Consider the following 21,219-nt stretch of genomic DNA (forward strand, 5'->3'; position numbering starts at 1 on the left):
TAAGCTGCTCCGGTAAATGAGTGCAGGTCTCTGCGACGAGGCGTACCGTCGACTGATGCCGGCGCCGGCCTACCTCTCGATCGATCGGGACCGGAAAATTCTCAGTCCGAACCAGTCGGCGCGCGACACATTTCAACCAACCTCAAGCTTTCAATTGTGCTCGTGAGGTCTCGCCGCCTCATCAGGGTCCCGAGTATTTCCGAAGCTTTGCCGGACAAGTGATTGTTTGTTCTCCGCTCCCCAGACACTTCTGTCAGGTGAGCGGGGAGTCCGCTCTCTCGTATCTACCCGACCTCGGGTCTGAGTGAGTTTTCGAGCTGTGAAAAAAATCACGTTTCATTTGAGTTCCTGGGGAGAGGGCCTCGCGGAGGCTTACCAATCTGGACTCTCTGAGGGAACTTCGGCCCTCCTGTTTCGGACACTATAGCTACCGATGACCACGATTTCTGTTCCCATTCTACTGGTCGAGGCTGTCCTCCTTCCTTTCTTTCGCTTTGACGAGGACATCTACGGCGGAGCTAGTGCGCAAGCCAGCCAGAAAGATATTTATACGGCGCCGGCGCTCGCTAACAGTCTGACTGACTGCAGGATGCCGAGACGAAGCTTCGTCCGCTGTCAAGCGTGAAGGAAGTGTCAGGTATTCTGTTGTTTCTTGTGAACTCAAGGAGTCAATCCAAGTGAACCTGGCATTCAAAGCAAACGACACTTTGACAGGCCGTCTTGGCCAAGTTCACGCTTGTCAATGCTTGATGAAACAGTGTGACTCACGGATGAGTCGTTTGCCAGCGATCGAGACGATTCATTCCGAGACCACCGGGGAGTGATCCCGCGTATGTCAAGACACTGCTTGCTTAGTGTCGTAAGATTGCTTCCGATTCCATCGGACGACATGTGTCCTCCATTATGACGTGAGTTCCACTCGCGGTCGATTCTGATCCGCTCATGGTAAGCGCGACGGTCGTCCCCTCTGGCACGGCACGCGAACTTTTCGACTTTTTTTTTCCAAGTGGGGATGGACTCTCGTGAATGATCCTCAGAGGTTGTAGGCATTCCCGAAAGGAGACGGCGATCCCAGAGCCGGGTTCCACCGAGCGACCCCCCATACTGAGCGATTGGATGGAAAATTGTCTGCGGACGTCAGGAATCCGGCTAAATCTACACGGCTGAATCGAGCTCAAAACTGATATTATAAGAGCCCGGCTCAATGACTTCAGAGAGATATCGGGTACCTTGCATAAGACTTTCGCAACAAGCCGTTTAAGACGACGGAAATGGAAATCGGATTTTTTAGGATTCTGATTTTCTTTTTTTCGTGAGGGAAGCCTCTAGCTACACCCTCCCGACGCCCCATGTGATAGCATCGGAAGATTGACAGGATTAGGACGCTAAGGGTCGATTCTCTCTTCGTTACCAAGAGAACGGGAATCGATCTTTGGCTCATTATTGGAGTTCCTCAGACATTTCATATCTATCCAATACGGAAGAGCGAAGACCGACGACCGAATCGAGGAGGGAATCGCCAGTGATGAGTTTACCCTGTAGCTTGACGATGTGGGGAACGCTAGAATGAGAATGCCACAGTTGGATCTATCCCTATTCGAGAGTCGGAAAATGAAAATGTCCGAAAAGGAACTCTACTCATTATTGACCTCGATGGATGGCCTTGACGTAAAAGTGATGATGAATTTTGACTCTAGGAGCTCAATCAACTTCCATCTCCTAATGGATGGTGGCCTTAATCACAGACGTCTTTGAATAATTTATTTCGCATTGCTCCCAAAAATTGAAGGCTTCGCATGATCCTGCGTAAGGAGAGCAAATTCTTGTAGTCGTGCGGCTTCGCTCATGAGTGTCTCTCCCTCCCACTTTTTTTGAAAGAGCGGGATGGTCGGCCTTGCTAGTCTTCTTTTGAGGGTTCAGCCTTATCTCATCGAACCCTCCTCGACAAACGGAGGATGGCGGGATAATTACGAGCCTTCGGCGCTTTTCTGCGAGCATATGAGGAGGACCGATCGTTGTGGAAGAAAGTCGGAAATGTGGATTCACTCGCCCATCCATTCACTCGCGATCATCACCCGTGATCTGTGTGCGTGTCGCTCGGCAAAGGTAGCGGCTACTGCGCTCCATTCGAATCGGATCAAATCTAAACCAACCCAGTCCTGTCTCGGCTGATATCCAAACAATCAGACCCGGCTTCGCTGCGAAATGATGGGGATCACCAAGACGTGTACATTATTTAGACCTACGGTCCGCAGATGTCCGCTGTGGGGCCATCGGTAGAGCCAGTGCCCATGGGTCGGGCCTCCCCGTAGCTGCGTACAGGGGTATAGAAGCTCTTGTAGCAGCTATGCCCGTTTGTGACGCCTGGGTCCCCGAGTGGGACCCTGTACAATATATGGGGAGGCAGCTTTGGCAGTCAGGAGGTTTTTCTGTCCGTTCGGGCAGCGACGATCGGAGTCGACCCAATCCGTTCGGGCGATCGACGTTGCTGAAAATATGAGAGGCCATAATTTTCCTCGCTTCCTTCAACGCTCTCGCTAGGCCTACCAGCGAGGGGCAACTCCCGATCTCTTGAATGAAAATTCTCCGGCTCGGCACGCACGACGGCCGAGGGTTCAGTCCCGGAGTCGACTCATTGCGTAATTCGACACTCTTATTGGACCGCGGTCCGTCCAAACTTTGCGTCATAAGATCAAAAGAAGATATCGGATCCCCCTTCAAAACTCGGTCGTAAGCTCCCACTCCGACCAACATGGGCCGCGGATCAAGTACGACGCCGCGAGTGCGAGGTACGCCAAGACCGTCCGGCGTCGTGACGAACGGTCGATGGGTCTGCCGGCCTCTGTCGAGTTCTCGATTATCAATTCTCCCCGCGATTAGCAGTAAGACCGTCTCTCCGTGACGGAATGGCATTCGGCATCATTCGTTATCATCGGACGATCGAACTACAATAGAGATCAATAATCTGGAAAGTGGCCGTTCCGATAACGATGGGTCAACTGATTTCATTCACAGGGTAAATATCGGCCGTTTACACGTTTTGAGCACCACCTAATCCATATAGGCGAACTCGCCGTATTTGATTGCGACTGGTGTCGAGTAGCGATCCTGATCTTTCCCTGCTGCACCGTGAGTGGGTTGAACGGTTTGGGCCGACCCGGTCCCGCCGGGATTGATTCCGGCGAGTCATTCTGGTCAATTTGGTGATGACGTGATGACAAGCAGGCTCGACCCGAGACCAGCAGGCGCGAAATGGGCTCAGGACATGCAGACTTCCGGAGTTTCCCTCTAGACGTCCGTGTGAACGACGGTTTGTGAAAAGTCCGGCATCCGTACTCCTTGTCCCCCATCCAGTAGGCCACTCAGTTGTAGGCGACGCTCCAGTTCTACGAAAATCGGATACCAGGCTCAATGAGCTTGGAATCCACAAGTCAAGACCCCGGGTTGGAATCAGCTTTCGCGTAGAACCTTGCCGTCCCTTAGGTCTTCTTCGTAATCTCTCGCAGACGTCCGCTGAGACCTTTCATATCCGAAGCCCCCTTCAGGTGATAATTCTTCTGAATCTTTGAAGTAAGGTTTCTGACCGGGTGCCGCTTTCATCGATACCTTTCGGACGTCGTTGCGATCATCTCTCAGTCGACTGTGCATCTCGTCAGAAAGGAGCCACGGCTCTCGAGCCGAGGAGATTCTGTCCCGCTCTCCTCCGAGCTGAATCGCCATCGAGCCCAGCTCAACGATTTCCGAGTGAAGCTTATCGAACTGAGGAATTGTGGGAGCGAGACCCGAAAAATTGCTAGGACTTACGCACGATGTCTTCCTCAGTGAATGGAATTCGCCCCCCTTAATTCAAGTTTCTCCTCGACCACAATGGACCGCTGCAGGCGGCTGAGAGAGAGAGAGAGAGGCGTAACCTCCCCAGTTTATTAATTAAGTTCTCCTTTGACTCCTCCACAGCCAATCAGCCATCTCTTCGGCTCTCTCGGATCATAAGCCGCAGTTCCAGCGGTTGCCGAAGAATATCGTTCCCGAAAGTTATAACATCACTCTGAAAACTGATCTCGAAGAATTTATTTTCCAAGGATCCATCAAAGTCACCGTAAAGGTGAGTAGGGGCGAGCTGCTGCCTCCCCAACCGGCGAAGTTCCACCGGAGGCATTGACGAAATTAATTATTATACAATCACGAGCACGGACTTCGGAACCGAAGTTCCAGCATCTTTTAAGCGGATGGCGAATCAATGCACGTCATCGTTTCGAGTCAAACTCCGGGACCGGAACCCTTGGGTGGTCTTTCGACTCTCGACCCATTCACTGAGGATGCGTTCCACTATGACTGGGTCTGTTATGTATTTGTGGTATATCGTGCGCGCCCCATGAGATCATTATTTTCGTCTAGTTTCCTCACTCAACTGTGTCAGGGTCATTTGTAGGCGAGGGTCGACGCATGTGAAAATTCCATTGAGCTCTAATTGCGGACACGCGGGGAGTGGTCTGAAATGAGACGACTTCTCCGAGTCAGTGGATCGTCCAGAGAGTCGCTCAGAGAAAGGTGGAGTGACGCGGCCTTTAGCCTGTCTCCTAGCGACAGGGTGTGGGGGGACACTCGTTTTCTCTCTGGCGGAATGTTGTTGTGTGTCGCTTCATTCAACCTCTCCATCGCTGTCTACGTGTTATATCTGTAACGAGTCTACGTTTTCGAGCGTGCGTCGTTTAGGGCTCTGGAAAAATCAATCAATCAAGGGATTTTGACGTTCCACAACAATTTCTTTGCCTCTTCTACATGGGAGGCAACTCAAAGTCACGGCGAAATGCATATCTGGTTTTCGTTTTTCCACCGATAAGTCTTCCTTAGAGAGTATCGACCGTTACCCGGAACTGAGCGGAACGTCACGCCGGTCGTTTTAGTCAAGAACGACCAATTTGTGCTCTGGATTCAGTGGAGGGAGGAGAATCCGCGGGGAAATTATCTATCGACTTTGAAGGCGGTAGCGAATCAGTATTTTCTATTTTCTTTGGAACTTTAGCGATTGTGACCGAGTCTGGGGTTCGTGGGATCCACTCCGGAGAAGCTCGTCCGTTGCTTCGTCACCCTCTCGGAACCGACCGACGAGAGTACACGCGGCCCGGCCGGAACTGCTATCAAAATCGTATCAGAGGTGAAGTCTAGTTCGAGGACTCTTCGAGAGCTTGTGCTCGAGCGGTCTCTCCGGAGATACAACACGTCTGTCCCGTGCCACGTCCATGTTTTTTCCGATGGGATTCGATCTCACTGAGTAACTCGACACAGAGCTTCAATGATTCGCATAGAGATCAAGCTCTGGAGCGGAAACCTGTCCAAAATGATTATCTCACTCCCCGCGATTCTCGAGACGTCATCGATCGAGCTGCGAGAGCCGATACTTAAGGAATGACAAGATCTTCATGGGCTGTGCTCGTAGGCGGTGAGCAAGATATTGAATGAGCGATTTCATTGAGCATAATGAATACCTCGCGTCATGGAAAAGAGAACCTCCAGTGAGAGCCCCGTCATACCTCGTTCTGCTGATAAGCATGTGATCGATTGCTGCTGATGGGGAATGATCATGCGTGGTCGCTCAGTTTACTGCGCAATCGTATACCTAAACAAACTGACGTGTGACGGCTACCGGGTAGAGCGGAAACCCGACTTTGGACGAGTGTGCCGCGCGCGTCCCCTTTTCATTCGAAGATACCCCCGAGGGGATGCAGCTCAAAAAGCAGAGGTCTTGTTCCCGGCCAGGATCGATTCCACAAGAAGCGGAAGATAGTCATCATGCCGAAAATTGCATGATCGAGATAATACAAGCTGCTTCCGTTCGAGTTATTAAGAATGATACCGAAAGGCTGCCAATGTTGACGAGCTGAGCCCAAGTTTATTCAGTACTCAATGACATCGCTCCGAACAGCTCGCTGGCTGTCAAGTAGGAGAGGACTCACTGTGTCGTCCGTCATCTTTCCTTGTTCGAATGAGACGCTCTGAAGATGCGACTCTATTCGAGATTCTCGTGAATTCATTGTCCCTGGAGAATGTGCGCTATCGGTCTGACAACGGCGCTTGGACTCCAGCGGCTCGATCGAACCATCCCGCCGAGGCTGAGCCTCGGTCGAATGAGAGGATATCTGCGTGTTTTCTCTAATAAATGGTGGGCGTCGAGCGGCCATTGAACCTTTTGTCGGCGCGCTTCCCCCCTCCTCTGCCTACAACGCCTGTATTCGGTATTCAAGTTCCTGAGGCCGTTCTTTGAAGTCCCGCGGAGGCGGGTTACTCTCTCGCAAATCGACAGTCAACAAGTGCTTTTTACGGAACGTTCCACGGACGCACCGAGGAAGCTCGTCACATGTTTATTCACAAGCTGCGGCTTGGATGATCCGATAGCCGCGAGCGTAACCCTAGTCCAGTCTCAAGGGGAATGAACGAGCTATTACGAGCGTAGGCCGTGTTTATCAAACGAGGAGCGTGATCATATCGTTCGACTGATGAAGCCGCCCATGGAATCCCGCGAGCACCCGATTCGCGAGAGCCGGAAGTTCAATCTCGATCGAGTCTTCCCCTAACCACCGAAACCTCTCCCTTCGCTGAGTCCCTGGAACAGGTCAATCGCGCCGGTCGATTCGCGGTCAAGTTCGCTAAAAGAGACGTAATTTCGGGGTCGTAGCTGTTGAAGTCCTCTCCGAACGCTAGACAGCAGTCAATTTACGGCAACGCGTGGGAGGTCTCGAGCGCAACAACAGCCTGTTGATTTACGCGAGGATTCGACGGCCGGACTGTTCACGGTCGTTCCTTGTCGAGGCCTGCACTCCGGCGAGCTATCTAAGCACTTGCAAACATTGCGGTGAGCTTTGATGATGCTCTTCCCCGCAGATTGGCCCTCCGGAGAGACATCCGTAATCAAGAAGAAGCATTTCTGCGAATGCTGTCATCATTCGCTCATATAATCACTACAGCTCCATTTCTACGGTCGTAATCGAGTTGCCTTGAGCAGCATAGCCCGGGAAATGGACACACACTCCCCGCGTATTCGACGAGAAACGATTCCTCGGTGCTGTGAGTGTTCCTCCCACCGACGTCGTCGTACAGCTTGCCGAGTTTCTTCCGAGCCCTGCGGACTTTTCGCGGAAATCTCCCCATGGAAAGGAATGATCGCGGAGCTTTTCATGCGCGGAGCGGTCCACGTGAGAAGGCATGAGAGCACGATTCGGTTGTTCGGTGGCGAGCGATCTGATCGTATCCCATACAACAGATCGGATCGAAATTTCAACGCGAGTCCTCTCAGGGGTTTTCTCAAGCTCTGACAAAAAACGTTCTGGAGGTCGGGGCTTCTGACATGAATTCCGGGGTCGAGGGTCATCCCGAGCGATCGGCGGGATCGAGAAATGATCGCGGCAGTGCGCCAGTCTCTTCGACGGGGACCGGCCGCTGAACTCTAGCTGAGAACTCGCAGGGCTAGAGCCTCCCGGGGAGACACCGGGTAGAGAAGTAAACTGCGGCCTCGAAAGCTCATGAAACGGTTTCACCGTCGACTGTTATTGACATTGAATAATACGCGAGGGGAACGAAAAGCAGGCTTTCATATCTCTAATAGCCTGGTGGAAGAACGCCCTTCCCCAAGGGATGGACGCACGTTCCGTGGAACACCCAGACACTTCTGGCTCGCGTAGGCGGCGTAGAACGAATCACTCGAACATACGTGGGTGGCTTCTTCCATCAGACACAAAAGTGTCGATTTCGAGCCGATATTGTCGTCGCTGGAAGCGTGAGGAACTTTGGCGCTGTCGGAGACCTGAACATGGCGAGCGTCGATTCGAAGGCGTGAGCTACGTTTTAACCTTTGTACGTATTGTCCGTGGGGAACTTCAGAATCTAGGACGTCCGTCTCCCTCAATCGCTGGGAGCCTGCGCCGATCCGCGAACTGTCCTCCTTTGAAAGTCTCTCCTTCGTCTACTCGGCGAGTTTTGGAACAGGCCCTCGTTTGTGAAATAGCTCTGAGTCGACTCAACCGAAGTTCTTCTTCCAGGTGTTGGAGGCGTCGCGGACGCTGAAACTAGACTCAGATCAGCTGAATGTTTCGAACGCAGAGCTAGCGATAGTATCATCTGGCAAAGTCCTCAAACCCGAGATCAAGATCCTCCCCGACGAGGAACGGTTACTCTTCGTTTTCGACGAGGAAATCCCTATCGGTGAGCAGAAAAAAAAGATACAGAATTCGTTTCATAAGTAGAGAGCCTGATTCCAGTTGGGCTAGTGTTCCTGGCGACGAGAGTCGGATGGAAACACCCACGCAGCCTGGCAACTACAACATAGCCGCGTGTCGCCGTCGGATGCCTCATTTGATTCCGATTCAGAACAGTCGGAGTTCTGTTCGAGCCGATCGTCGAATTCTCGGATGATCCGAGAGCTCCCGAGCTCTCCGAACATAATTACCTCGCGAAGAGATAGATAGATTTATACATTCGAATCCCCCGGAACTGGGAAACTAGACATACGATTTATGCGAGACGGTGCTTCTCCTCGACTCCCTCCGAAAAGGATTGACTCGGTGAGACCGTTTACTTTGCCGAGACGAATACGAAAAACTTTTAGATCTCTGATGAGGTTACTCGGAATCGGCGAGCCGTTCGCTCTGAAAGGTTCAGCCTTTTTTCGTACCGCTCGACGCGGTCGACTCGTCCCTAAGATTGGGGATCCTCCCCGAGGAACTCGCTCCCGGTAAATAGAGGAAAGAGTCAATAGATCCTGTGAGGACACGGAGCGCTGCCCCTCTCACATCCCTATCGCAGTCGTTCGATTAAATTGCGAGCTGGCTGACCGGATAAACTCCGGTGGTAGAGAGACGATCACCTGACAGTGAGTACACTCAGGATCCGTCGCTCGGGAATTCGACGTTTGGAATCGCGACGCTTTTCCGGACTTTTGGGAGTAGGTAGCGTTCGTTAGACTTAACAACAAGTCGGATGCTCTTTCGAAAGATTCGAGTCATTCGTCTCTCCTCGAGGACTCCGCGAGATCTCTCATGAGACGAATCCCGACTGCCACGCGCAGATTGTCTTCACAGAATATTCCGTCGGATTGAAGCACTTATCGTTCGCGGCGCCCCTGTCCGCCGTGTCGCCCGGGGAATAGAGATAGCTCGAACGAATATATCAAAATTTTGATCGAATTTCTCGAACTCTCGGGCTTCTCCCCCATCGAGTCGGAGATTGTTCCCTGCTCCCCCTGATATCGCTAAAAGCCGATAGAGGGCTAGATTGGGCTAGGGGTGGGTGAATCATCTGGGGAGGAATTCGACTTGTGTGGGAGTTTTCGAGAACGCAGACGGGCGCTGGACTCCTGTGGTGGAAAAGTTCTCATGCTCCCTCTTCTGTCGGGACCATGTTCTGACGGCGCCGAAGTTTGTCGCACGCCAAGTCGATAGACGACGAAATGTATTTGATTTTCGGAATCGGATTTCCTGAACTCTGCGCGGACTCATCCTGTGTTGTCGCGTCCCGGAGAAGTCTCAGATCGAATGGATGCTGAGAGGATCCCGTTCTCGTCAGTTCCTTTCGGAGAACGAAATAACACCGGGGACTCGGCCTCACGACAAAGCCCGGCTGAGGGCTCCGGGATTCCCATGGGTTCCTCGTTCAAGGTTATCCCAGTTCAAGAGCCGTCCTCTGTTCATATTTCAGGTGATGCCGTTTTCAGCTGTGAGTTTCGAGGGATTCTCGGCGACAAGCTACGTGGGTTGTATCGGAGCAAGAGCAAGAATGCCAAAGGAGAAGACGCCTATTTTGCCGTGACTCAATTCGAGGTAAGCCTTTCTTGATGCTCCGCAGTAAACAAGCGGAAGTGGATGGCCGGCGTCGCGAATATTCTGCATTGAACTTGTTCTCGGCAGCCCATGGATGCTCATCGTGCCTTCCCGTGCTGGGACGAACCCGCAATCAAAGCAACGTTCAACTTGACTCTGATTGTCCGAAAAGACAAGTTGGCGCTCTCCAACATGCTGCCTATCGACGAGCAACCGCTCCCCGAGGACAACGAGTGGAAAGTCGTCCGCTTCCAGACGACACCGAAAATGAGCACCTACCTCGTAGCCGGTAAAGTTCGAGACATCCTTCGGGAACCTCATTCCAGGAATCCTGATTTCAAGAAATTGAAGGATAGCTTAAATCGTTTCGAATAAATAGAAAAACTAAACTCCCTAAATATATCCCGATACGGAACAGTTGTGGTCGGCGAATACGATTACGTCGAGGGAATCACGCAGAGTAAGATCCGAGTCCGAGCTTACGTGCCTCTCGGCAAGAAAGAACAAGGGAGGTACGCCCTGGACACCGCTGTCAAGGCGCTGGACTTCTTCGAAAAATACTACAATGTGAGTAAGAAACTAAGCCACAACGAGTTTTCGTTGCATTGTTCGCATGGCGCCGTGTGAACACCGACGGGGAACGAATCGTCATATTGAATTTTTTTGTTGCAACGAGCTCCTTCGTCTGGGGCTCCGACCCTGGCAGACTCGTCCGTGACCACTCAAGAGCGTGGAACTCCTCGAACTCTTCTATCGTTATTAGTTTTTCCGCCAGCTCTGTCGCCCCAAGATAAATACATGTGTTTTCGAAAGTCTTCTCGAGAGTGTTCAGGGGTTCTTGGGCGGAAAAATCGCGCAAATACTTCGAGTACGACGACGAGGGAGGGGAATCGGGGTTTCTTTTCGAGATATTTACGGCCCGCTAGCATCCGGCTCACACGAGCTCATTCGCAGGTGTCTTACCCACTTCCGAAAGCGGATCTCGTGTCCATCGCAGATTTCGAAGCTGGTGCCATGGAGAATTGGGGTCTCATCACGTGCAGGTAATTCGCTAACGCAGTCATACAGAGGAAAACTGCACTGGTGGTCACTTCCTCCTGCCAAGCGAATTCCTCCTGAGCTGATTTCGCTAGACCGGAGGTTTGGGTTGCTCGTACCTTGAACGAATCGGAGGTTCCCCAAGTTGCGGGAAAATCAGGCCCCCGCAGAATTAATTCTAACTCGATTCTCCACTGAATTATCAGGGAAACCCTCATCCTTTACGATCCGACCCACACGTCAACCATTCGAAAACAGACCATAGCGGCCATCATCAGCCACGAGCTGGCCCATATGTGGTTCGGGAATTTGGTAACGATGGTGAGTTGATTTAAGAACTGTGTGTATGCAAATAGACTCCTTAGAGGAAGCATATCCAATTAGAGGACCAACCCGATTTCAGCAATGGTGGACCGATCTTTGGCTTAACGAGGGTTTCGCTCGCTTCATGGAGAACCTTGCGACACACGCTCTTTTCCCCGAGTACGACATTTGGACTCAATTCGTATCGGAGGGCCTGAATCAGGCGCTCGGGGTGAGTTCACCGCTTCAGGAGGAGCGTGCTCGATGGAGATGCCTTCGCGCTCGAGACATACTCCCCTGAGACGAGCACGTCAGGCATCGATGCTATTCTCATTTGTTGTATTCGTTCCCTCATCCAGCTCGACGCGCTCGACAGCTCGCATCCGATTGAGGTCCCGATCGAACACCCTGCTGTGGTGGATGAAATTTTTGATCTCATTTCTTACGAGAAAGGTGCTTCCATCATACGAATGCTAAACAACTACATCGGCGATAAGGTTAGTAGAATCCATGGTCCGAACCCGATGCTTTCCACGCCGCACTATGCGGTGATGTTGTCTGTCCTGGAAGAATAGTCTTGCCCGATCCATCCGTTTACTGTTACTTGCGCTTCCCTTGCACAAGTTGATTCGATATCCGATGTCAACGGAGCAGCCGGCGGGACCTCAATTTTGTAGTCAGACAGAGTTTGTGACTGCGCCTCTTTTTCGGACAACGGGCGTGACAACGGTAGTGGACATTGTTTGCCCCCTGGGAAGGCTTTCCGACTCCCTGGGCAGATGCCTTCAATCCACTGTTGTTTCAGCCTCGTTCTTTATAGCGGGAGCCTCGCTGGACAGAATGAAACGTGCTGTCATCACAAGATGCTATCAGGGTCAGAGATCGAGAAGGATCACTATTCACCGATGGCTATTTTCATTCTTCCTAGGGGGAATCTTTCGCGATTGTCCATCCGTCCAAATATTCGTCGCGTACCTCTGTCTCACGTGATGTCTCGAATGTTGACGATGCGAGAGATCGAGTCAGCTCGGGATTCAGCAACGACCTTGAGCGGATTTGTCTTCCTGAAAACAAATGTGCTCACGGTCTCTCGAACGCCCCTAGTCGGCAAGGCCGACAACGGCGAGATGGGTGCTCCGGAGTCGATGCGGTCCCCTTGAGACCGAATGGAATGCGCTGGAGCGCAATTGACAGCCGACATGGGAAACTCTTTCCTCATTATCTGTTGTCGCTGGGAGAAAATTCTCGTTGGAACTTCCCCCCCTACCGTTCAGAATCAGACGGCGAATCTGAAAGAATAATGAATCTGAAGTCTCATTATTAGCAATCTGAACGTGCTACACAGATTGTGCGCCAGGAGGAAGCAATTTTCGCTTTGCGACGAGGAGGGCGGAACTGAGAGGCGGGAAATTCGGTTCGCCTAGGCTCCCAGCGAAAAATCGGAAAAAATCGAATGCCGCATCTCGCAGAAGAGTTCGTGAGCCGCATGAGACCAGCGCTCGTCCTGCGTGGCAATGGTTTTCGCGGTAAACTCCAGGAAGACTGACTGAGACTATTATCGCAGTAGTTCCGTTTCTCGATTTCGTGGGGAAGCCGAGGCTTCTCGTTATTTTCGGCATTTCGTTTTGCGTAAAGCTCGCGGGAATCTTCCGTGTACCTTCCGAAGGCGGGGGGGGGGGCCGCCAGGAGCGCTGCGGTTGGCGCTGCTTCTTAGTTATAGGACGTGTGCCCAGAAAGAAGAAACTGACGGTCCTGATTCACCTAGGGTGCGCGAACTCGACCGACCCTCCATGAGGAAGAGTCCCGAGGATTTCTCAACGAATGGAGAACCTGGAACACGATAAAAGCGATCCAAAAGTGTTCCCAAGATTCATTCAGAGAGAGATCGCCGTCGCATGTCCTGCGTCTGGAAACGCTCTGATCGAGCTGGGATCATATGCGGATTTTATCTAGCTAGTCCGCCTTTTATTTCGATTTTCAGAAGTTCCGGGCAGGCATGCAGCTGTACTTATCCCAAAACAAATACAAGAATACGTTCACAAGCGATTTGTGGAGGGCTCTCGAAGAAGCCTCCTCAGTTCCGGTTCAATCAATAATGGACACCTGGGTGAAGCAGATGGGCTTCCCTCTGATCTCGGTAAAACAACGTTCATCGGATAATATTTCGTTTCTGCTCAAAATAACCTTGGCTATTCGGAATCGCGAGCGAGCCATGAATCATCCGTGCAACCAATGGAGATTCGGCCCTCGACTCCGAACGTTCGGAGATGGGAATGAACTCGTAAAGATTGAATTGAATGATCGAGACCGTGGGAGGTAATGTGGTTCCCTTGACCGGAGAGGCTGGCAACGAATGAAGAAATTGGGCTTCTCCAGGTGAAATCGCGAAAAGACGGCGCCAACGTAATCCTCACATTGAGTCAGGAGAAATTCTACTCTTGGGCCGAAACCCCACAGCGCAAGAAGTCCCAGCCAATTTGGAAGGTAAGTTCGTTCGCTATTCATTTGAAAACACTCTGAGATCCACCGTAAGAAGTGGGAAATATCAACAGGAGCCGGCCTTCCGCTCTCTCCCCGGAGTCATACGGATTCCCGCGCGTTCTTCAATCTGTTAGGATAACGTTCCCCATTGAGATTCTATCTTTCTCCTCACGGGCGTGTTGTTGTTGTTGTAAACATCGGTGGAGAAGGCATCGTTCTCGCGTAGCTGCTCGTAAACACGAGTCTGGCTTCGTCGGTGCAGAGAATCCATTACTTCCTCGAAACATCCGCTCCCCATAAGAGCAGAGAGATCCCGCCTCGACCTTCCGAGCTCTTCACATTTCCCTGTAGGTTTGAGCCGTCCGGAATTTCTTTCAGAACCTTACAGTATTCTCTCTCTCGCTGTCGAATTCCTCTTGGCGGGATGGAGCTTCGAGGTACATCATTCGATGGCTGTGTGGGAGAGATGTGTGGGGGTGATGTGCAGCTCTCGGAACGGAGCAGATCTTATGATTTTCAGCGGACAAATAGGTTCATGGAATAGCAGCATGTCTTAAAATCACATGTCACATCTTGAAATCTAAAATCGGATCGCGTGGATTCGCCAGTTTTCGGGACTGTGCTCCAAATTGTGTCAAGAGGGGGAGGGTTGAGTCCAGTCGGAGGCGGAGCACGCAAATCGCTACTCGACGTCCATCCTTGGACCGCGTGGCTGGTTATCTTCCCGAGAGGAGCTCCAAGGTCGCGTCAGGCGCAATTTTTATCCTAAACCTCCTGACCATCGATGACTTGAAAAGAAGTCTCCCCGAGATTCGAGTCGAGTTTACCTATACCTCTCAATTCTTTCTCCCGAGCTCCCTCCATAATTAGACCAGAGAGAGTAAGAGAATGATAACTTCCCGAATTGATACTACTCTCAGCATCCGAGCTCGAATTGCCCCCATTGTGGGCTCTCCGATGTTCCTCTACACTTTCCGTCGTCCCGTATACCCCACGTGCACCCCCCTCGTCGAATATTCGTCGATTCGAGCCGTTATGGGCTCATGTCGTACCGGAGTCAAATCACATAGGTTCAGAGAAGTCTTCAAGGAGTTTCGCGAATGCGAGTACTCTCAAGGAATTCGACGCGTGTATGTCGACAAGACGCGTTTCAACTCTTCCAGATGCCCGCATTCTGCCTCGATGAAAGTAGGGAGGTTCTCGCGACCTGCTTACATTTGGGATTATATCGTAGCAATGTTCGAAGCTCATTTCAGTCGAGGATTCGAGAACCGGGCTCGGGTTGAGCTTCGAGGGATGCGGGCTTGTCATAGAATGACGAACACACGCGCGTGTGAGCATTCCGGATCAAGCCTTTTCGATGACGGCCAACAGTGACTGCGGTAGTCTACCTCTCGTACTGTTGTCCAAGCTCAAAATGAAGTTTTTCCTCGACCGCTGTTTCGTACGGGCTGTCCTCGTCTCGGGACACTTCGCCGAATCAGGTCACATGTCCTCCTCTCGCATCCGCGTCGCCCGAGATCCGTGGAGTTTATCATTTAAATATATCCGTTGAATCCATCGAAAGTTTCAATACCAAGAGACGACCATATTCCGATTATCCCTCGGGAGAGGGCTGGCAGGATCGAACTGGATCATGAGGACCTCCGGCTCAGAAAAAAACCAAGCCGACGTTGGTCTCGAATTCATACGGTACCCGTTGACTTCTTGCGGAAACGAGAATGACCACCAGTCTGCTCTCTTGATGAATCGCTACCTCATCGCAGCCTCCCGTTCGATCTGCATGGCCTCACAGTCTCTCGGTGGGGTCTCTCTCGAACTCTCGACCCTACCGGGGATCAGATTGACATTGATATCTGAGCTCGATCGAGTGGAATTCGGTCTGATCCCGTCGTGCTCTTGAATGGGCGCTCGGACCTGATCTTGGGATCGGAGTCTGATTGACTGCGGGGGCGCTTTCCGCGTCGCAAAATCGAGAGGAAATCTGGATCCGGACTGGATTCCCTCCTCGAAAGAGAAACTCTGACAAGCAAAAGTTTCGCAAGGTGACCGAAGTCCTCGGGAACGCTGATGAAGCCGCGCTGCATTCAGCCTCGAAATCCCGATGATATATCCGCCAGCCCAGCCGGTCGTTGTGCCTCGAAGTCGACCAGGATATTTTCCTCACCGGCCAAGCTTCCAGCGCCGTTCGCGAGCTGCGTATGATTTTGTTTTGATTGCCCGCTCTCCCCTCAGGTTCCCATCGATATCGCGACTTCGAAGAACCAGCTGAAGCAAATCCTTCTCGAAACGCCAACGCAGGAAATCATTGTGGAAAATGCCTCGGACGCCGACTGGATTCACGTGAGTTGCGATTTCTCGCAAGAATTTCCAAGTTCCAGAGGTTTTCGTGTCGAGATCCCGCCGAACTCCACTGGGAACCTGGAAGGTGGCGGGACTACAGATGTGAGAGATATAATTCGTCGCGAGAATATCAGCGCTTCCCTCCTCCTTCCATTCCCCGTATCTTTTCAAGCCGGAAGATTGAATCCGCAGGTCAATCATGGAGCCGTCTCCCCATTCCGCACCTTATACGAAACAGACCGTCTGCAAGCATTCCTCCCAGCCATCAAAGACCTTAAACTGTCCGCAGTCGACCGTTACATGTTGCACGCCGACATCTCAGCCTGCGTGAGTATCCATGAATCGAATAGCGAAATTCAACGACTCACAATGAATGTCAGAAACCGTGTCTTTGAGTTTATGTGCCGCTATCGCTCCCCTCATTTCCGGGGGAATCGTTCCCTCGGAATGGGTCTCGCGATCTAACGATGGTTCGGAATGAATATCTCATTCGCGACCTTGTTGTTTCCCTCGCCTAATCCTATTGGTTCTGGAACGGTGCACTGTAATTTCATTCGGCATTGGATTTTCCCTATGTTCCACTCGAATCCCATTCAATGTCCAGAACGCTACGCAGTCTTTTTAATTCATTCACGCCCAAATCCTCTTACAGGTCCAAAGTGGTTACAGAAACAGTACAGAGGTTCTCCAACTCACTCGCGCATACGAGAACGAAACAGACTTCTCCGTATGGACTTCGATTGCGTCACTGTTTGAGAAGCTCAACGTTCTTTTATCCGAGCGCGAAGATTTGCAGCTGAAGTTGCATGAGTTTGGTCGCGGACTCTATCGAAAGATATATGAGAAGCTCGGTTGGGATCCTAAAACAGATGACGGTGGGTGGATAATGATTTTCCAGTATTATCTGAGGAAATCCCGCTTCACAACAACTTCTCATTTTCTTTGCGCCGCTGAGAATATAGTCGTGATGGCGGAAGCGTGCGTCGATATTAGGCTTTGCAAAAGACCGAAAATCTCATGAAAAATCGCGGTTATTGACTGCGGTTATTCGCTGTCCTTCAAAGAGTACCATGTTGAAGAAAAACCGCAATTGCGGTTATTAACCGCGGTTGCGAAGCCTAGTCAATATGGGCTCAGAGCCGAGATGTCCTGAGGATTCTATATTTTTAACAGTACACACAACGATGCTCTTGCGAGTGCAAGTCCTGACAATGCTGGTGACCTTTGGCGACAAAGAAGTCCTCGGAGAGGCGCGAAGGAGGTAAGCCATCCGGAGTTGTGATACGATGATCCATATATGTATTATTGATCCGCAGGATCATATCCCAACGCTACGGCTGAATCATTTCTCGCACCAATGCCCCTTTTCATCGAAGCTCTGAGCTGCTGACACGTATTCTTTGTCCGACGCGACTTCCAGGTTCGCAGATCATGTCAGCAAGAAGAAAATACTCATGGCTGACATCCGTCAACCTGTCTACAGAGCTATGGCTAAAACGATGAACAGCGAAACTTGGGTTCGGATGATGAAGCTCCACAAGGTAAGCGCTGCTTCTCTGCCTCGCATTGATTGGGCATCGATCGGAGATCATTTTGTACCACGATTGACTGTCCTTCGATCTATGTATTTTGTTGTTTGGTCGGCTAATCCGCTGCCATCATCTGTTTTTGTGCGCAGGAAACCACGCTCAAGGAAGAAGCCAATCGTATTGCTAATTCGCTCGGACACGTGGTCGACGAATATTACATCCAAAAAGTGATCCAATTCGCGGATACCGAGGTGAGAATCGAGGTGTCCCGAGTTCGTGCTTTTCGCGCGGGAAGGAGGTGCGGGGCGTGATTTGTAATGAAATGTGGCTTACAGGTTCGGATTCAAGATGCTCCTTTCGTCATCTCGTCAGTCGCCAGCACAGCATTGGGAAGGAACAAAGTCTGGGAGCACTACACAACCAACTTCGAAATGTGAGTAACTCTCCTCGAAAAATATTTTTTGGGATGAGAATCTAAAGGAATCGAGCGAGACACCTCGCGATCAGTCCCCGGTCAGAACATAGAGATTCTTCAAGCTTTGGGAATCGGGGATCGAAGCGAAAGTTCCGTCGGAGAATTCTTCGCTTTGATAGCGTGGTATGTGGTTGATATACAAGGTAACCCATTCAACATGGGCATCGGGAGTCGGGAGGCGAAGGGTCCTCTCGTAGAAACCATCCTACAGGACATATATGGAGGGATTCGCCATTTTTAGAAACGCGTGGGATTGTTCCAATTCGAATTGTTTCGAAATTCCAATCTGAACGTCCAGGGTGATGTTTTCCGCATTGCTTCCGAAAACGGGTCAAGAGAACAAGTGTACTCAGGAGGATCGAGGTCGAGTACCTGCTACTCCGTGAAGAGATCCGGGGGGAATTTTCGTCGGCAGCGGGGATCGAACCCTTGCCACCTCCCTCAAGAGCAGCGTCGTTGCGGCACTCCGGCGCGGAGAGGAACGCTTTTTCGCACGGGGACTGATGAACGTGCAAACCACTCGAGCACCCGTCGGCGTCGGTCTGGAATGTGTGGGATCGCATCCGAAACGGAACCTCATCAGAGCTGTGATATCCCACGGATATTCTTTTATCGAATGGTATTCTATTCAAGGTACAAGACGAACTACGCTTCCGGTCATCTTCTGACCCGTCTGATCAAAGGAGTCACCGAAGATTTCAGTTCTTTCGAGAAAGCGAAGGAGGTGGAGAACTTCTTTGCAACGGTGCGTTTTCTCTCTTGGCTCATATCCGGAAGGGCGCGAGTGACTCCAAAAGTTCACTGAGCGGAAGCCTACGGAAGTGAATATTCGAATCTGAATGTAATATAATCTCTCGTCTCGAGTCTGGATATCCTCGGGTCTGGAACTCCGGTCTGAGCTCACTCCAATTTCCTTCTTTACAGAAAAATATTCCAGGCGCGGAACTGACGGTCAGACAGAGCATCGAGAACATCATTTCCAACGCGAGATGGCTACAGAGAGACGAACAGTTGATCAAAGAATTTTTTTCCAAACTTAATTAGATAGGACACCCCCTACCCCAGTCGGGATAGCGATTTTCCATACGATTTTACTGACGATAATTGATACTATAACGGGACATGAACTCTGACGATGTTTACGGATAGACTTTGGATATTCCCCTTAGATCGAAATAAAACATGTTTTCCAACCGAAATTCAGTGGTGCCGTCGGGAGGTTAGACGGATCGTCCTATCGTATTTCGACAGCTCGATACAGAACCGCCCAAAACCTCGTACCTGGCAGGCTTATTTGTGCCCGGATTGTTCCAATCATTGTTCCGGGAATATACCAGGGGTGAATCGCTGTCTCATTGGCTTGAGGGGAAGTTGGGATGCACTTTATTGGGACTGCGGGAGATTATATGGGCATGCCCCTTTATCAGAGCAAATATGGTGATCGCTCTTTTCGATCCAACGAGGAACTATCCCTGAAAAACTGAGGGATCCAATACGTGAGCTTCATTTGGGAGAGATATCTGCTACATAGCGGTGCCCCCATTAGCTCTCGCGAATGAGATTTTCTCCACTGATCAGTTCTTTACCATAAGCGGACTTGATGCCATCCGTCAAAGAAAAAAATACTGTAGTGTCTTAAAACGGCAGAACCGCGGAATAGATACCCTCATCTCTTTCCTCTGTGGACTCATCGAATTCGGATTCACTCCCGGATGGACAGTTTAATCTCGATTCGAGGCAATTCAACTTTCGGATTTCGGAATTCACTCCGAATTTTCACTGCCGCGGATTCTGGAATAGATCGGAAGGTCCTCCAGAATGAACCCACTCTATGCGTCGGAAGGAACACAACTCGGGAAAGTGGTTCGGGGCATCGGCATTCGGCTTACTTAAATGCAAATGTCGTGTTTTTTTTTCGTATTTGTCAATCGAGCCGTGGACTCCATAAATAACCCGTCTGACAACGGCTGAGCTGGAACAAGTGAAGCGATACGGATGCCGGAGCGCCAGAAAAGGCCGCATCAGCAGCTCCGGCAACATCGATAGTCGTTGACTGTTCTCTCGAAGCAAATGACCATTCGATAAGCACATCGGCTACGACCTCCTCCGATCTCCGTGGTAGTTCTTCATCCAGGTCTCGTTTCCTTCCACTCCGCATCGCCATCGTCAGCTTCTCCCACGATGGTGAGACGTATTGCAAGGATGAAGAAGCTTGACCAGACTTGTAGCGCATCGGCACAGAATACTCCCCCTGTCCCAATCGTTTCTGATGCCGTCAGATAACGAGCGGCTCTCAAAAGCTCACAATCGGGTGTGAACAGAGAACTTTCTCGCTGTTCTGCCGACACCGCCTTGTTCGAGCGACACCCACTTGAATCGACACGTTATCGACGACGTTATCACGGACACGACTTCGTCTTAAATGTTTCCATCTTGTCGTACGGACAATCCGACACACACAAATAGATACTTTCCCGCGCCACCTAGCCACTCAGGAGCCAGAGCAAATACTCTCGTGTTTCGGCTGTGTACGTGAGCACTTACTAGTCAGACACCAGGGCTCACACGCTCTTCGAGACAAAACACTTCCCAGGAGCGTGAAGAGAGATAAGCCCATAGGATGCTTTTCCCTGGATCTAATGCAGGGACGAGGACCCTTATCGGGATGTGCCGGGAGCCCGCCGATCGATTACGGAAATCAGAGACTTCCCCGTTCTACCCCTTTGAGGAGGAAGTCAGGTCATGGCACATCAACTGATTTCTGGATAAGGCAACGATCGATGAGCTCACTGCTCCTGGAAATATTCTTCGAGAGAAGGATTCCTGAATATCCAGCCGAAGCGATCACGGGGCTCCGATTGAGAGCATGAAGACGCAGATCAGAAGAGACGTTCCCGCGTCCTAATCGATAGAATGTTACTACTTAACGCTTATCGTTGATGAAGCCATAGAGCACCCTGGGTATATTTGGACGGCGCGATAAGGCGGCCGAACTATTGCAGATGGATGGCGAGCCCTTGTCTCCCTATCAATCGCATGCTTTCAACCTCTTTGTATCAATCCACATCGGCTCGGAGCCGCAGGATCTATCCGATCCACGTGAATGCTCCTCACTCGACTCATCTGAGATATCAAAACTAGGCGGGGTCGATAGGCTACCCGCTGATGTCCGGAACGCTATCCAATAGATTCCGAACGGATTCAGATTCGTCAGTGGTCGGCAAGTAACCGAAAATTGCAA

The 21,219-nt window shown here is 51.1% G+C and overlaps 1 protein-coding gene across 1 annotated transcript in view; it reads left to right on the forward strand.

The window, feature by feature from the left end:
- The window catches only part of LOC100900890 (puromycin-sensitive aminopeptidase), a 33,135-nt gene extending 13,958 nt beyond the window's left edge, over window positions 1-19,177 (forward strand). The window contains exons 2-21 of the mRNA XM_003746467.1: window positions 3,955-4,102; window positions 8,034-8,196; window positions 9,688-9,809; window positions 9,897-10,098; window positions 10,228-10,376; window positions 10,764-10,852; window positions 11,054-11,168; window positions 11,251-11,382; window positions 11,510-11,647; window positions 13,132-13,287; window positions 13,527-13,634; window positions 15,867-15,974; window positions 16,167-16,301; window positions 16,627-16,849; window positions 17,148-17,235; window positions 17,395-17,515; window positions 17,653-17,754; window positions 17,839-17,936; window positions 18,612-18,723; window positions 18,903-19,177. Of these exons, the coding sequence (XP_003746515.1) occupies window positions 3,955-4,102; window positions 8,034-8,196; window positions 9,688-9,809; window positions 9,897-10,098; window positions 10,228-10,376; window positions 10,764-10,852; window positions 11,054-11,168; window positions 11,251-11,382; window positions 11,510-11,647; window positions 13,132-13,287; window positions 13,527-13,634; window positions 15,867-15,974; window positions 16,167-16,301; window positions 16,627-16,849; window positions 17,148-17,235; window positions 17,395-17,515; window positions 17,653-17,754; window positions 17,839-17,936; window positions 18,612-18,723; window positions 18,903-19,022 (2,629 nt within the window). The 3' untranslated portion in view covers window positions 19,023-19,177. The remainder of the gene's footprint in view (window positions 1-3,954; window positions 4,103-8,033; window positions 8,197-9,687; window positions 9,810-9,896; window positions 10,099-10,227; window positions 10,377-10,763; window positions 10,853-11,053; window positions 11,169-11,250; window positions 11,383-11,509; window positions 11,648-13,131; window positions 13,288-13,526; window positions 13,635-15,866; window positions 15,975-16,166; window positions 16,302-16,626; window positions 16,850-17,147; window positions 17,236-17,394; window positions 17,516-17,652; window positions 17,755-17,838; window positions 17,937-18,611; window positions 18,724-18,902) is intronic.
- Window positions 19,178-21,219: the final 2,042 nt, after the last annotated feature.

Source organism: Galendromus occidentalis, unplaced genomic scaffold (assembly GCF_000255335.2).
Source record: "Galendromus occidentalis unplaced genomic scaffold, Mocc_1.1 scf7180000077497, whole genome shotgun sequence".
Taxonomy (NCBI): domain Eukaryota; kingdom Metazoa; phylum Arthropoda; class Arachnida; order Mesostigmata; family Phytoseiidae; genus Galendromus; species Galendromus occidentalis.